Source organism: Capsicum annuum, chromosome 6 (assembly GCF_002878395.1).
Source record: "Capsicum annuum cultivar UCD-10X-F1 chromosome 6, UCD10Xv1.1, whole genome shotgun sequence".
In the NCBI taxonomy this organism is placed as follows: Eukaryota; Viridiplantae; Streptophyta; class Magnoliopsida; order Solanales; family Solanaceae; genus Capsicum; species Capsicum annuum.
Window position 1 is genome coordinate 109,663,381 of NC_061116.1, and position 17,888 is coordinate 109,681,268.

Consider the following 17,888-nt stretch of genomic DNA (forward strand, 5'->3'; position numbering starts at 1 on the left):
ATCCTCATCATTACTATTCGCAACCATTGCTTGCTTTTCGATTGTCACAAATTGATATTTCTTATTTATTTATATTTTAATTCAAAATATAAAATATCATATTGATACTTTATAACACTTAATACCTCTGTGTCTAAAACTAAGATTAATTAAATTTTTATTTACTTAGTCCTCGTGGGAATGATATTCGACTTTCTTAGTCACCATATTACTTACAAGATTATGTACACTTGTGTGTGCTTTTAAATGCAACAAGTTTTTGGTGTCGTTGCCAGGGACTTGTACAATCCAGAGTTTTCTAATTTTTTTGTTTTTGATAGTAAGTTTAAATGTTAACTACTTGATCTTAGAGGATGAATTTTTGTAGGTTTAGCTTAATACAAGACTGGTGAGAGATAGAGATTTGGTAGAGCCTTTTTTGGAACCAGAATTGGTATTTCAATTGAGACAAAGAGCTCAGTATCCTATCAAACAGGTTCAAATGGTTGAAATAAGAGATCTGAATGTTGTTGATCCAAATGAACCTATTGATCCAAATGTAGGACATGTCCCAGCTCTGATTATGCCAGATATTCCAGCTCAACCAGCTGCTAGGTCTATTAGTGAGGTGGCAATCCCACATGTGAACCATGCGACTAACAATATTCGTAAGCTCGAGCTAGGTGGTCGATTTTAATTAAAGCAGAATATGATGCAGTTGCTGAATTTAGCTTGGTAATTTTCTGGAACTTCACAGAAAGACCCACAACAACACATACAGACCTTCCTGGAAATAAGTGATACTTACACTCATATAGGGGTGACTACTGATTATGCTAGACTGATGCTCTTCTCTTTTTATTTAATTTGGGAAGCAAAGACGTGGTTACATTTTGAACCCCTACTCTCTATCACTTCTTGGGGAGATCTAGATTGGATGTTCCTTATTTGATTCTTTCCATCTGGGAAGACTATATGTTTGAGAAGTGATATTTGGAGCTTTAGATAGAAAGAAGAAGAGAATTTCTACCAAGCTTGGGAGAGATTTAATAGTAAGCTTAGAAATTGCCATCACCATCATCAGTATAGTGATGTTCTTGTTCATAATTTCATTGAAGAGCTAGAGCCAAATACTAAGATTCTCTTAGTTTCAACAGCAGGTGGGCAAGATCTTGAAAAGAGTTATAAGGAATTGTATACACTACTGAATTGTATTTGACAAGGAAACCCAGAATGGCATGCTGACTTGAGGAGTTCCCCTAAGAAGGTTACAGGAGTGTTAGAGGATGATCAGTTCACTACTCTATCAGCTCAACTTGCAGTAGTGCAAAATCAGATGCTTACTCAGTTGAACAATATGAATTTTGCTCTTCCGTAAGAAACAGCTACAACTAATCCAGTCTAACGGATGAATTCTTAGAGTGAGGTTTTTGAAAGTAGTAAACACGCGACAAATGCTTCTATGATTAAACCAGATTTTGTTAATTATGTGGGGAATGCAAATCGTCCTGGAAAACAGAATTTTGGTAACACATATAATCCCAAGAAGAAGAATCATCCCAATTTGTTATGTGGTGGAAATTAGGCACAAAACAATATTCAGTATAAGGGGCTAGTACAATAAAATCAATAGCAGGTTCAGAATAATGAAGCTAATACTCAAACAAGTAATATAGAGGAGATGATGAAGCAGGTTTTAGCTAATCAAGCATTGTGTGCAGCTGATATAAAGAGTCAATAGTTGATTACTACAAATTTGGAGTTACAACTCGGTTAGATTTCTGAAAAAAAAACATAAGATCTCAAACTGTCTTACGTAGCGATACAAAGGCAAATTAAAAGAAGGTAAATATAGTTATAACAAGGAGTATGTTACAGTTAAAGAAGGAGGTACCTGAGAAGGGTAGTCCCACAGCCACTGACGATGATTCTAAAGTCAATTAGGAGAAAGGGGTCAAAGAAAAAGATGTTGGTGAAGAGATTCATGTGGAGAAGAAAACTCTACCTTTACCATTCCCTCAATGGAAAAAGAAGCACCAAGTGGAGGCTAGTTACAAAAAGTTCTTGGACCTTCTAAAGTAGGTTCATGTAAATATTTCTCTCGTTGATTTTCTATAGAGTGTTCCAAAGTATGCAAAATACCCAAAGGAAATAGTGGTAAACAATAAATGGCCGACAGAGTACGTGAAAGTTGCACTTACTAAGGAGGGCACATCAAAGATACAAAATAAACTGCCCATGAAGCTGAAGGATCCCGGTAGTTTAACTTTGCAGATCACTATTGGGTAGACAATCAGTGCTTGTGGATTGTGTGACTTTGGGGCTAGCATATATATTGTTCCCCATCTTTGGACTGAAATATGGGTCTTGGGAGTGCAAAACCCATGACCAATGTTTTACAGTAGACTGACAAGTCCCTTGCTAGGCCGGACGGAATTATTGAAAATGTTTTAGTGCAAGTGGGATCAGTGATGTTTCCAATAGACTTTATGATTCCCGAATTTGAAGCTAATTTGGTTGTTACATTTATTTTGGGATAGCCTTCCTTGCAAAAGGTCTGTAATACACTGATTTTTTGAATTGGAATGCTACACGGTGCTCATGACCTCGAAGGACCACAAGATAACCCATGACTGATATATATACCTGTACACTGCATAATATAACATAAAAATGCAGAAATATGTACTGAATGGCCATAAGGTTCAAATCTGAATAAACATCTGATAAGAAAATATTTGAAAATAGTATAAAAATACCAAAACAAATATGAAATAATTGTCTAACATGCTATAGATGGAAAGCCTCTAAACTACCTAAATAAGGAGTTGATGGGACATGTCCCTGACTAATTCCAACTATTGAAATAAACTAAAATTGAAATGAAATCATCATGTCCTCAAAGGATGAGAACTCACATCTAACTCTAACTATTGATACTGGAATCTACAGCTGATCTGGAACTCGTGCCTCGGAACTTATGGTGTAACATAAGAGAAATCACCATAGCGCAATTGCGTTAGTACATCTGAATATACTGAGTATATGAGTAAGGTAGGTTAAATGCAAAGGTTTATATACATGAACAATACTGATTGATATGAATGTGAGAATACACACATGCATACGTAACTGTTACTGAACTCATGGAGATACTGACTACTGAGTCTGAATAATGACAACATGAGTGTACTGATACAGAGATACTGAATAGTGACCCTTCTCAGGAAGATACTCAAATGAGAATGGTAGAAACCCTAAACTGACAGGTTAATCCATATCATCGACCCTAATATGATAGGTTAAAATATCTCAACCTACGCTGGCTACGTAGTTCTAGAACACAGGGATGACTTTTAAGAATCACACCCTGTGCTGGTAGGTGAGTTTCCATTATTTGGTTCATGCGGTGCTAACTTCTACTCCCATCTGACGGGCACTGAATTGAAATGAACTGATTAGCTGGACTGATACTAATTAAATGGACTGATACTAGTGGTATTGTTTAGCGAAGATAAACTAAGTTTACTGGATATAGATTATTGATGGAATATATTAAGTTCTGAGGACTGGTTGAGAGTACTTAAGTTACTGAGGCTAAGTGTGAATACTGAGGTTACTGAGGTTACTAAGCACTGCGATTACTGAGATTACTGAGTTTACTGAGATTACTGATTTTTCCTAAGTCACATGAATGAATTCTATAGATCATGGCTTGACTGAGAGTATCATGATTACATGACATGGCTCTAGGCACATAGCTACATTTTTCGGGTACAAGTACCCCTATCACTCGATGGAAGGAAACTAACACAACTTAACTTTCTTGAGTACATGACCATCAATAATAATCCATAATACATGAGTGAGGGATTTCATGAAGTACATTGTTATCAATATATCTAACATGAATGGAAATGCTTATAATAAAGTCATAAAACACGTATTATAATATCATGGGAATTCTGACAACATATACTATTCATAACAAGGGCATGGAAACCATTGAAGCATAAAGGAATGGAAAACATATAATCTTTAGTTCATATTATAATAACTTTGGGATAACTCATATGATACTTCAAAATCATGATCATGTTCATAGCATGGAAGGCATATAAACAATCTGTGAATCCATTCCCCAATAATCATGTACATTCCCTTAGCACATATATTGCACAAAAATTACAAGTGAGCTCGTTCAACATAATAGAATAGCATGAATTTATCATATAGTTTACCCTTAGGCTATAATACATGATTTCTATCATTCTAGGCATTTTATCAAACACCTTATATGTACAACTTTGGACATAGGTATACTTATCAATTTAACAATCTTAAGCCATCAAAAATTCATGGATTTCAACTAACATGCTCACATACTTCATGAAAATACATTGAGATACGAAATAACAGCCATCAATATGAACCATATCATACCACAACAAGAGAATCACAATTCATTATTTGAAAACTTTATTCTTGAGCTCCATGGATGAAAGGGATCCATGGATGAACATAGATCCTCAAATCAAATAATTTTATTGGACCTTTAGATAAATCATGTAGTAATAAAAAACCAAATCTTGAAAGAGGTTAACTTTTCTTGAGGGTTCTTGAATGATGATGATTTGATTATTGAGTTTTCTTGGAGAAGGGTTTGAATATTATTCTTGGGTTTTGATCTTCAAAGAAACCCTAATTTTGATGTTATAGATGAATGAGAAGTTATGTTCTTTGATTAGATGTGATTGGGTGTTAATAGGGTTGAAAAAGACCCAAAAAACCCTTTAAAACGACGTTTCAGCGTTATTTCGGACAAAACTGAAGGTCTTAGTGATGGACCGTCACTCTGGTGACTAACCATCACTCCGACCATCATTTTTTGGTCCATAAAATAGCCTCACTGTTTCAGTTATGATGGGCAAATTGACGGTCAATCACAGACTTGACAGTCCATCATTTTGTCCGTCACTCCTAGACTACTCAGGCAGCTCTCAGTAAAAGGACATGACTTTGTACTCTGATGCTGGATTTTGGCAAAATTGGAATCATTTGCAAGCTAATTAAATTATATATCTGTTAATGGGTTATGAGATAAAAAATTCTCTGTATAATGGTAGATATGCTCGTTTGAAGTTGACTATGGAAATGCCCTTCTCAAGAAGTCAATCGGTAACGAATTTTTTGATGAGTCCAATAGCTAGGACGTATTTGAGGCCTTAATATACATCTAACTTGGTCATAAAATTACAAAATCACTATAATTTTTTTCTCATGAGCTTGAAGCATGGTTCTTATCGATTTGAATTCTCGAGGTATTATAATATCTCCCCCTTGGGAATATTCGTACTCGAATGAGACAGATAGAGTGAGGGGAAGTACATAAAATAATGTACATACTAAACGTGAATAACTGAAACATGATCTCAAGGCTGACATGACTATTAACTAAACATATCATACTGATCATGCATCTCTGATGTATGATTGATAAGCTGAATTCATGCATATCTTATGTAGGGAAAATTGACTCATGAATTCATGACTGAATGTCCTGATGAACTGAATTTCTCTCAATGAGAATGCATGAATGGAAACATGAGAACATGATAACATAACTGTGATTGAAACGTGATGCATTAACTATTTTTTATGAGCTGAACTAAGTTTTGAATACATGGTGTACTACTGAGGTTGGATCTTAAGGGTCAACTTATGAGTACCCCTCACTCCAAACTGGATTCATTACAAGAAAATTAAGTAGGATGTTTAAGTCATGAAAGTTTGGGGGATTATAGCGTCTCTTCCCCTTGGGACTCTAGGTCCCTCTAGAAAATATTCTCTTGGCTGAGCTACTGAGGGAAACTGACGTGATGTGCAAGAAATCTAGGAACTAAATCATGAATGATTATCTGAGATCTGAAACTAGAGACCTGATACATAATCTAAGATAAAGCAACTAAACTTCATGCACTCTAACTGACACAATTGAAATATTTATGAGGTACTGAGCACAACTGCATAAATATACTAACCTATCTATTTAACTGAATAACTGATAGCTGAATACTGGTCATGTGAGACTTGTCTATACTTAGTCCGAATAATTGCACTAAGGCTATAAAATATTATGCATAGGGGGTATTGATTGACTGGATAACATGAGGTAACTGAGCATGAATGAGCAAAACTATATCACCTCAAGAATACAAGGCTAGACATATAACATGATTAGGAACCATCCTGTAGACTGAGGTGCCTAAATACTACTGACTGAGTAACTGATAGTCGTAGCATGGGTCAAGCAACTCTGGAACTGAACTTTGTTTCTGATCTAATTACTGAACTGAAGTTGGCACTAAAACTAAAATTGTAACTAAGATTCTTACTAGAACTAAATGCTAGGTTCTGATAATTGAATATTTATAACTAAGGTTCAGGATTATATTGAAATTCTGAATTCTAGAATTGAACATAGATTTCTGGGTACTGAATACTAAAATTGTAACGAAGATGGCAAATGAGTTTTTCATAGTATGCGATGGGGACTGACATAAGTCAAGGATCGAAATAAACAATTACACTCTGTACTTTCCCAGCTTCTAAATATGACCTCATGATAATAACTTACTTTTACAATAACATAACATTCAAGCCTATCCTTATAACTACACCCTCATATATAACAAACATGCAAAAATCTTCTCTTAGTCTTGAAACATTTACTCTCTCCCATCTAAGAAATTGCTCCACACTACACTATTTATAAGTGAGCTCACTGAAGGATTAAATTAGAAGGACTTGAAACATAAATGGATACTAATTGAAGTTTACACTTGAATTGAAGCCTAAGAAATAAAATGTCAACAGCATGGATTTACCAAAAAGGTTTGAACTATGGATATACATGACATAGTCTAAATTTTTCTTATCTGTAGAGGCATAGCATGAGTCATGGAAAGTAAATATATTGTAAGGCGTGACATGTGTACACGAATCATGAGCTGCATGACCTGAGTCTGAAATTTTTGAATTCGTGGGACATGATTCGTAATACTAAGGGAGCTAGTACTCCCTATGATGGGAACTGAAAATTCACACAATTGTATGGAATATGTGTGAACATAAGTTGTATTCATGGAATCTGAGACATAAAGCATACATAGGCATTAAGTTGATTGAAGTACAAAACTTTACGCTGAGATAAGGGATGGCTTAGGAATCGTCTTCCCTAACTGATTTTCTGTACATACAAGCACTACTATAGGAATCTGAGTGCCTGACTTGGTTGCTTGATCTATAATCTCCCCCTTAGCTTTAAGTCTTCATCTTAAATCTATGAACACGTACTAAACTCTGAACTGAACTGCAATCTTAATCACATACTTACACTCTGTCAAACACATGCTTGTCTTACTAAGCCCATTACCTACTTCTATTTCTTCATATACTACTAATATCACATCTATACCTTCATACTTAATTCAAACCAATAAACTAAAATTCTAGCTTACAATGTTCAAGCCTACTGATTTACTCAGGTACAACTATCCCCATGAATACATAATCTGATAAAACTGGATAATACTATCCCACATCTACCTCTATTAACTCCTGAGTTCATGCTTAAAAAAATTTCTAGGTCTATGCTGTCATAGGATTATGAGAAGAGATGTGATAGCATATCTTAAATTGGTTTCATGAAGGAGTTCTCATGGTCATGAATGAAATTTTTACAATTTTGAACATAACATAACTGATGTGATACTGGCTGATAAAGCCCAATCTTTAGGACTTGAGCTACACTATTTCTGTTAACTTGAAAGTAAGGTGGAATTAATATGAGTGAAGCATGATGAGAATCAACATGAGTTTCTTAGAGAACCTTGCTATAGTACGATATGAGACATGAAAGAAGGGAAGTTGTTCCTAAAACATCTCATAGCCTCCTGAACATAAGTGTGGTGCACAACACACGTATGTACAAGACTCTACTAGATGCGTCTTGCAGACTTCCTGGGACTCTATTGAACCTTAGGCTTTGATACTAAGTTTGTAACACCCTAATTTTTTGAATCAGAATGCTACACGGTGCTCATGACCCCGAAGGACCAGAAGCTAACCCATGATTGATACATATACTTGTACACTGCATAATATAACATAAAAATATGGAAACATGTACTGAATGGCCATAATGTTCAAATCTAAATAAACATCTGATAAGATAAAGTCTGAAAATGGTATATCAATACCAAATAAAATAAGAAATAACTGCCTAACATTCTATAGTCTGGAAAGACTCTAAACTGTCTGAATAAGGAGTTGATGGGACATGTCCCCAACTAACTCCAACTACTAAAATAAATTGAAATAGAAATGAATTCATCATGTCCTCAAAGGATGAGGACTCATGTCAAACTCTGACTACTAATACTGGAATCTACTTTAGATCTTGATCTCATGCCTCTGAACCTATGGTGTAACATAAGAGAATTCACCATAGCACAAATACATCAGTACGTCTGAATGTACTAAGTATACGAGTGAGGTAGGTTAAATTCAAAGGGTTATATGCATAAATAATACTTACTGCTATGAACGTAAGAATACATATATACATGCATAATTGTAACTGAACTCATGGAGATACTAACTATTGAGTCTGAATACTAACAACATGAGTGTACTGATACTGAGATACTAAATAAATGAACGACTATTTCTAACAGTTCATATTATGAAGAATTGGCTTGATTCACTGTGTCTAACAGTCCTGAAACTGAATACTGAGTATGTAAATCACTAATAAGTGAGGAACTGATACTTTATTACTAAATAATGAGGGACTAATACTATCTTACTGATACATGAATAACTATTTATGATAGTTTTTACTATGAATAAATGGTCTAGTTGACTGATGCAGACAGTGTTGAAGTTGAATATTGATATCATGAATTCTGACAACTGATGTGACTGATAGTATAAGTGACTATATCTGATAGTCCATAAATCTGAAGGAATTATCAAAGTTCTTTTACTGAGACTGAGACTGAAAATGAGACTATGGGAAGTAGTTGTCTAACCGACATGCCCCAATACTGTATATAGCTAAGTTGGGATCCAGTCTATGCCCCAACTAGAGGGGTTTCAATACCGTACAGCTGGTAAGGATAGCTATGAGTGACCCTTATCTGGTAGGTACTCAAACGAGAATGGTGGAAACCCTAAACTGACAGGTTAAGCCACCTCATAAACCCTAATTTGACAGGTTAAAATGTCTCAAGGCTACGTAGTTATGGAATACAATGATGACTGATAAGAATTAAACCCTGAGCTGGCAGGTGAGTTCCCATCCCTAGGTTCACTCAGTGCTAACTTTCTTCTCCCATCTGAAGGACACTGAACTAAATAACTAAGCCAAATTGAATAACTGAACTGAGCTGAACTGATTAGCTGGACTGATACTGATTAACTGGACTAATACTAGTGGTATTTTTTATTAAACCTAAACTAAGATTACTGGATTACGATGACTGATGGAATATACTAAGTTTTGAGAACAGGTTGAGAGTATTGAAGTTACTGAGGTTAACAATGAATACTGAGGTTGTTGAGGTTACTGAGCACTGAGATTACTGAGTTTTCTTATTTCACAAGACTGACTGAATTCTATAGATCATGGCCTGACTGAGAGTATCGTAATAACATGACATGGCTCTAGGCACACAACTACATTTTTTGGGTACAAGTACCCCCAGAACTTAATTGAAGAAAACTGACACTACTTGACTTACTTGAGTACATGACCATCAATAACAATCCATAATACATGAGTGATGTATTTCACGAAGTACGTGGTCATCATAATATCTAAAATGAATAGCAATGCTTATAATGAAGTCATAAATCTCATATTCCAATATCATGGACATTTCGACAATATATGCTATTCATAACAAGGGCATGGAAACCGTTGAAGCATAAGGGAATGGCAAACATGTAACATTTAGTTCATATTGTAATAATTTGGGGATAACTCATATGATACTTCAAAATTATGATCTTGTTCATATCATGGAAGGCATGTAGATACACTATGAATCCATTCCCCAATCATCATGTACATTCCATTCACACATATATTGCACAAAAATGACAAGTAAGCTCTTTGAATATAATAGACCAGCATGAATTTATTATATTGTTCACCCCTAAGCTATAATATATGATTTCTATCATTCTAGGTATTTTATCAAACACCTTATATGCACAACTTTGGGCGTAGGTATAATTATCAATATAACAATCTTAAGCCACACAAAATTCAAGAATTTCAACTAACATGCTTACATACTTCATGAAAATAAATCGAGATACCAAATAACAACCATCAACAAGAACATAATCATACCATAACAAGATAATCACAATTCATTATTTTAAAACTTGATTCTTGAGTTCCATGGATTAAAGGGATCCATGGATGAGCACTACACATACCTTAGATGAAAGATTCTTGAAGATTAACGATGGCACTTTCTTGAAATTAAATCTCCAAATCAAGTAGTTTTCTTGGGTCTTGAGATCAATGAAATCTTGAAGGAAGTTAACTTTTCTTGATGGTTCTTGATTAATGACGCTTTGATTCTTGAGTTTTCTGGGAGAAGGGTTTGAATCTTATTCTTGGGTTTTCATCTTTAGAGAAACCCTAATTTTTATGTTATGGATGAATGAGAAGTTATGTGCTTTGATTTGATGTGATTGGGTGTTAAGTAGGGTGGAAAAAGACCCAAAAAAACCCTTTTTAAAATGGCATTTCAATTCTATTTCAGACAAAACTGACGGTCTGAGTGACGAACAGTCACTCTGGTGACTAAGCATCACTCCAACAAATATTTTTTGTCGAAAGAACGGCCTCACAAGTTCAGTTGTGATGGCCAAAGTGATGGTCCATCACAGACATGACGGTCCATTATTTTATCTATCACTCTTGGACTTCTCGGGCAGCTCTCAGTAAAACAGACATAACTTTTTACTCCAAATATTAGATTTGGGGTAAATTGGTATTGTTGGAAGGATAATTAAATTATATATCTGTTTGTGGGTTATTAGATAAAAAATTATCTGCATAATTTTAGATATACTCATTTGAAGTTGACTATGGAAATGCCCATCTCAAGAATTCAATCAGTAAGGAATGTTTTGGTGCGTCAAATAGCTAGGATGTATTTGAGGCCTTAATATACATCTAAGTTGATCATAAAACTACAAAATCGATATAATTTATTTCTCATGAGCTTGAATCATAGTTCTACTATCGGTTGGAAGTCTCGGGGTATTACAAGGGCAGTCATTAATTGATGTAGCAGCAAGGAGGATGAAAATGAGAGTGCATGATAAAGTGGAGTTTTTTGATGTATACAAGGCGCTAAAATTATTGGCTACATATTAAGAATTTTCTTCTATATCAATTATTTACCTTGCATCTGAGCTACATCTGTTGTTGTCTTATGATCTAATAGAGCAAGCTTTAATAGGTCATGATCTTTATGGAGATGTAGAGGTTCTAGAATTGGTCCAAGTCATGAATTTGGAAGTGGTTGAAGCATGAAATTTACCTTTTAATACATTGAACAGGACAACTGGCCCATTTCCCAAAGTTTCAATTGATAAAGCTCCAAAATTAGAGCTTGAGGTTATTTCTCCTCACTTGAAATTGTTTTACCTTGGAGATAATGATACCCTACCTGTTATTTTGTCCGACGGTTTTAACTAATGTGCAGATAAGGGAAGTAATGGAAGTCTTGAAAAGAAGAAAGAAGGCAATTGGCTTGCAAATGTCTGATATTTTAGAGATAAATCCTACTTTTTGCAAGCATAAGATACAGATGGAAGAAGGTTTCAAACCCAGAGTGTAGCAACAATGTAGATTGAATCTAGTAATGAAGGACATGATGTGAAAAGAGGTCATCATGTGGCTTGATAATGGGATTGTTTATCCAATATTAGACAACAAGTATGTAAGTCCAATGCACTGCATCCTAAAGAAATGTGGGATGACTGTGGTTACCAATGAAGCTAGTGAGTTAATTACCACTAGCATGGTGACTGTATGGAGAATCTGTAATGACTATTTAATGCTAAATGAAGCCACATGAATGGACCACTATCCTATCCCGCTCATTGATCAGATGTTGGATAGGTTGTAGGGTCATGAGCACTATTGCTCTTTTGATGGTTGCTAGTGTTATAATCAGACCACCATTGCGCCTGAGGATCAAGATAAGACTTTTTTTACTTGCCCATATGGCACAAATGCATTTAGACGCATGCCTTTTAGCCTCTTCAATACACCTGCAATATTTTAGAGATGCATGGTTGGAATTTTCTATGACATGGTTGATGAATTTGTTGAGGTATTCATGGATAACTTTTCTATTTATGGTAATTCTTTTGATGTATACTTGCAGAATCTAGATTGAGTCCTAGCTCGATGTGAAGAGACGAATCTGGAGCTGAATTGGGAAAATGCCATTTTTGGTCAAGGAAGGAATAGTCCTTGTCCATAAAGTGGAATTTAGAGTAATTAAAGTGGTTAGATCTAAAATTAAAGTGATTGAAAACCTACCACATCCAATAACAGTGAAGTGAGTGCAAACATTCTTACGTGATGCAGGTTTCTACAGGCGGTTTATTCAAGATTTTTCCAAAATTGCTAGCCCTATGTGTAAATTGTAAGAAAAAAAAGCAAAATTTGATTTTGGGGTTGATTGACATGAAACTTACAAGAAGCTGAAGAGGAAACTCACTGAAGAATCCATCTTGAATTCTCCAGATTAGGAGTTACCATTTGAATTGATGTGTAACGCCAGTGAGGTAGCTATGGGAGTAGTTTTGGGGTAGAGAAATGACAAAGTATTTCATTGTATTTATTATGCTAGTAAAGTCCTGAATGATGCCCAGGTAAATCAGAGTTATAGAAAAGGCCATGTTAGCGGTAGTTTTTGTATTCGATAAATTTAGAACAGACTTGGTGGGCACCAAAGTTATTGTTCACACAGACCATGTGGCCATAAAGTATTTATTCAATAAAAAGGATGCAAAGACTTGATTGATTATGTCCATTTTATTAGTGCAAGATTTTAACTTAGAGGTTCGTGATCGAAAAGGAGTAGAAAACCAAGTTGCAGACCATTTTTCATGACTGTAGACTTAAGACCATATTGTTGATTACTCTCTCTGCATTAAGGAGGATTTTTGGATGAAAAATTATGGCTCATGGCACATGTGAGCTTCTGTGGTTTGTAGATATTGTGAACTTGTTAGTGTGTACGGTTTATCCTCCTGAAGCTACAACTCAATAAGGAAAGAAACTGCTTCATGATTTTTGAGCTTACATATGGGATGAGCCGTATCTTTTCAAGTGAAGTACTAATGGAATTATACGAAAATATCTTCTAAAAGCTTAATTCACCCATGTTTTACAAAGTACCATTTATCTCCTTATGGTGGCCATCATTGGGGTGAAAGAACAGTAAAAGGTGTTGTAATCAGGTTTCTTTTGGCCTACCTTGTTCAAGGATATAATTGATTTGGTGAAGAGTTATGATCAGTATCAGAGGCTGGGTATAATATCAAGGTGTCATGAGATGCCCGTAAATAATATTCTAGAAGTTGAAGTATTTGATGTTAGGGGATCAAATTTATGGGACCATTTCCACTATCTAATGGGAAATTGTACATCACAGTGGTGGTTTATTACATATCCATGTGGGTGGAAGTTGAGGCTTTTCCCACTAATGATGCGAGAATAGTATTGAAATTTGTAAATAAACATATATTCTCCTAGTTTTGCACTCCCAAAGCTATAATCGGTGATGGAGATAAACATTTCCTTAACATTTGGTTTAAATTTTTTTTTGCTAAATATAGTGCTAGACACAAGGTGGCCACTTTATATCATCCACCAAAGACTGGACATGTTGATGTACCCAACTGGGAGATAAAAAAGATAATGCAAAAGACTTTCAATGGTCACCAGAAGGATTGGGCTAAAAATCTAAATAACACACTATGGGCTTATAGGACATCTTATGAGATGCCCATTGGTTCTTCTCCACATCTCTTGGTTTATGGGAAAACATGTTATTTGTTTGTAGAATTGGAATATCAAGTCTATTCGGATGTGAATAAGTTGAATCTTAAGATTAAGACAGCTAGTGAGAAGAGATTCTTGCCGCTGGAAGAACTTAATAAGTTTCATCTCCATGTGTATGAGAATGACAAATTGTATAAGGGAAAGACCAAGATATGGCATGACAGAGATATTCATGATAGTGTTTGAACCCGGATAACTTGTTTTGTGATTCAATTCAAGGTTAAAGATGTTTTACTTAAATTATGATCTTTGTGGTTTGGGCCTTTCGAGGTGGTGCGAATGATGCCTCATGGAGAGGTTGAACTATGGAATAGTGAAATAAATGAGAAGTTTTTGGTAAATAGACAATGTATGAAGCATTATTGGGCTGATCACGAAGATAAGCCCAATCCGTCCATCACCTTTGCCAATAAGTAAGAATGAATAGTGTCATCCCACAAAGTAAAGTTAGGCGCGACGTGGGAGCAACCCACAAATGTAATGTAATAGGTAGTTTAATTTTTATTTGTTAAAATAAATGAAAATTACAAAAAATGAGTTGTGCCACGATCAAAACTAAGATGGTGTGTAGGAGGCAACCCACTTTTTCTTACATTGTTTTATTATTTTTGTTTGATATGTAGGGATTAGAGTAATGAATCTAAGGCGAATATCATATCCAAGAAAGCAATTAGGTTTACAAATTGACATGAGTAAGTCAGGGTCAACGTCAGGTAAGAAGGGGTGGTTGAAAAATGCATTGGAAATGTGAGTTTAAAGGCCACCACATTGCGTTGATGGCCAAAATGGAAAATGTCAATTTCCAGGGTGTTAACACAAATCCATTTCTTTGTGATGTGGAGATAAAATAAAAAAATGTTCTAATTTTTACTATTACTGCATTGCATAAAGAACTAAAATGGTAATATCCTAATCTAGTGTGGTATCGCAATACCACTGCTTCTTGGTTGGTGGTAAAATCGCAATTATCAAATTCTAGTGTACTGGTATGATACCTCCACTTTATGGAGTGGGCTCATTTCGGGAATAATTTTTTGAATTTTGTCGGGTTCATCCCAACCCAACCTGAATTCAACAACCCCTCTATATATATATCCCATAACATTAATCCTTCTTAATTTTTCATTGTGAAAACTATACCATCCACCTCTTTCCCTCCCCAACTCCAAAAATAAGATTGTGCACTTATTCTTTTTATTTAACAAATCTTTCAATCAATAACTAAGGTAAGTTCTCAATTTTTATTTTTTTCTCTTTACCTTGATGTTAATTTCAAAATTATCAGCATAAATAGGTTGATTTATTAATGTTTTATTTAAATTATAGTCCTATCTGCTATATTTTTTTTAAAATAAATATTATCAATATTAAGTCTCTATAGTCATACAATTCCATGAAATTGGTAAGTAGGTATGTAATGCTGAGTGGTTAGGTGTTGAATTGACGTGGGTTATGATATTTGTGTAGTTATATAGGATTTCACGGATATGGGCTATATTATTTATGTAATGTGTATGGTAGGACGCGGTTTTCCTAAATTATGTATGTCTCCATGTGTTTCAACTATTGTGTATATTATGGTTAAAGTTTTATATCGAGGTAGTAATCTTGAAGGCCAAACTTTACATTGTATTGAGTGCACTCACTATTTGAACGTGTTAAGTATGGGAGATATGCATAACCATGAAGGGATGTCTGAGTACCTTGTATAGTGTAGATGGACTACTATGTGAACAATTAAGTATGGGGTGAGTTGTTTTCATGATACTTAATAGTTGTTAGATATTATGGTATTTGAAATTAAATTGATTCTGTGCTTGTTATAATACTTGAAATTTCGTGAATATGTAAAGTTGTGCATAAGAATGAGAGAAGGTTTAGTTTGGCTTAGCCGCAGTTAGATTAGATCATGCAATTAGCAATGTGATGTGACTTACCATTGTTGTGTTCTTGTATAGTAAGTTAAAATTTTTTAGTGCTTGCTATTTGGACCAATTCATGTGTGCAAATTGTATTGAATATGGGAATTCTAAGTACCTCATTCTTATATGCGCTCACCTTATCTAGCAACTAAATGTCGGATGCCGTTGTCACCCATCCACACTTAGTTTAGGCTAGCACAATCTAGGATCCAGTTTCTCATTTGTTTGTTGCATGTTTTGAATGATAGGAACTATGCATCACTAGAAACTTATGAGAAAAAACTAAGGATGGTTCTTCTACAACATCTAGGAAATGAAGTAGGAAAATGGAAAGCCAACTTGCTGGGCTTCCACATGCTCCACCACTCTAATATGGGCAGATAAGGAAATTTTAGTTTAACGCGGTCATAAAAGAAGGCAAGCAGTGGTACACCAAACATATAGATGCCAATTACATTCCTGAGATGTTCATTGATAGGGCGAGCCTTCTAAAGGAATACCCAAAAATAGTGGGGTGACTTGAGTAGCTAAACATGAATTTTATTTTTCATTATTCTACTAAATGAAATTTACACCTTGTTTACAAATTTTACACAAACTGGGACCCAACAAACCCAGATCATGAATTAAAGATTCGTGGCAAGGTTGTTCAATTCATACTTGTAGATATAAGTATTTTATTGGGTATACCTAAGGCTTATGCAAACCCTTTTAGGCAGCTGATTGTTACCCCACCATATGCTTATATCAGACACTTGATGTGCGGTACATGCTCTTCATCTAGGTGGACCAGGCATCAAGTCTTTGGCCTGCAATCCTTCTTTCCTTATGCATAAATGAACAAGGAGGCCCACATATGGGATAAAATAGTTTATCATTGCCTTATTAAAGGTAAACACATGAAAATAGTTACATGGGACTGGGTATGTTTTATCTATGCCATGATGTGTAATGATGTTGACATTAATATGGGTCAGGTGATATTTTCTGCAAAAGAAAGCAAGCTACCAGCTGGGGTTTAGCTACGACCTTGAAGGCTGTTTACTTAAATTTTGAGGAGGCATAGGGTACACGAGGAGGAGTTGGATTACAACCCTGAAGTTGTTACTCACCATGTGGATATTACTACTACTAGGAGCATAGTTGGGGCCCATGGCCCAATCCTACCTGTGGCCAAGCATCATGCTTAGACTGATGAGATTTTTTCCAAGATGTATGGCCTACAAATGTTGCAGCTGCAGATTGTGGGACAACCAGCCACGCACGAGGAACATCATGAGATTAAGTCAGATTACCCCCTTGGCCATCATGCTATGAATTTGCTGAGGATTGGGACAAAGTTTTTTGAACCTCTTGATGATAATGTACCTATTGATACAGAGAGACAATACAAGAATTAGATATTGAGTTAGGTGATGATGACCAGTTTAAAGATGATGATGTAGATGTCAATAATGTGATGATAGAAAGGGTTCCAGTGATGACATGATTGACTGATCAGGAAGTATGATGCCACCTTGCCTTTGCTTTTTTGATAGCATTGGGATAGTGCTTTATTTAAATGCAGGGTGGTTGTCTTTCGCATGTTATTTCTTATTATTATGGGTTATTTGGGTTGGATAATTTTTATTTTATGTTTTCTTATGTTTTGTTAGATTTTAGTATTTCTAATTATTCAGAAAATTATGTCTGTAATGGTTAGTAAGTTAAAAGTATGGATGGTCTGTAACTTTCCCTTAAGGCATTTTTCACATATTGTTGTTGCTTTAGCTTAAGTGTTTGGTTTTTCCCTCAAGGTAAATTTTTATTTAATTTTT

General features: G+C 35.1%; 1 protein-coding gene and 1 non-coding gene across 2 annotated transcripts; one reads left to right on the forward strand and one right to left on the reverse strand.

The window, feature by feature from the left end:
• Nucleotides 1–481: 481 nt before the first annotated feature.
• Nucleotides 482–14,335, forward strand: LOC124899512. The gene is made up of 6 exons (XM_047414410.1): nucleotides 482–647; nucleotides 1,203–1,353; nucleotides 11,629–11,686; nucleotides 11,775–11,889; nucleotides 12,668–12,725; nucleotides 13,924–14,335. Exons 1-6 carry the CDS (start codon nucleotides 482–484, stop codon nucleotides 14,333–14,335), a joined length of 960 nt encoding a protein of 319 aa, XP_047270366.1.
• Nucleotides 956–1,062, reverse strand: LOC124899796. Its single transcript, XR_007057360.1, has one exon. It is a non-coding gene; the product is annotated as a small nucleolar RNA R71 (small nucleolar RNA).
• Nucleotides 14,336–17,888: the final 3,553 nt, after the last annotated feature.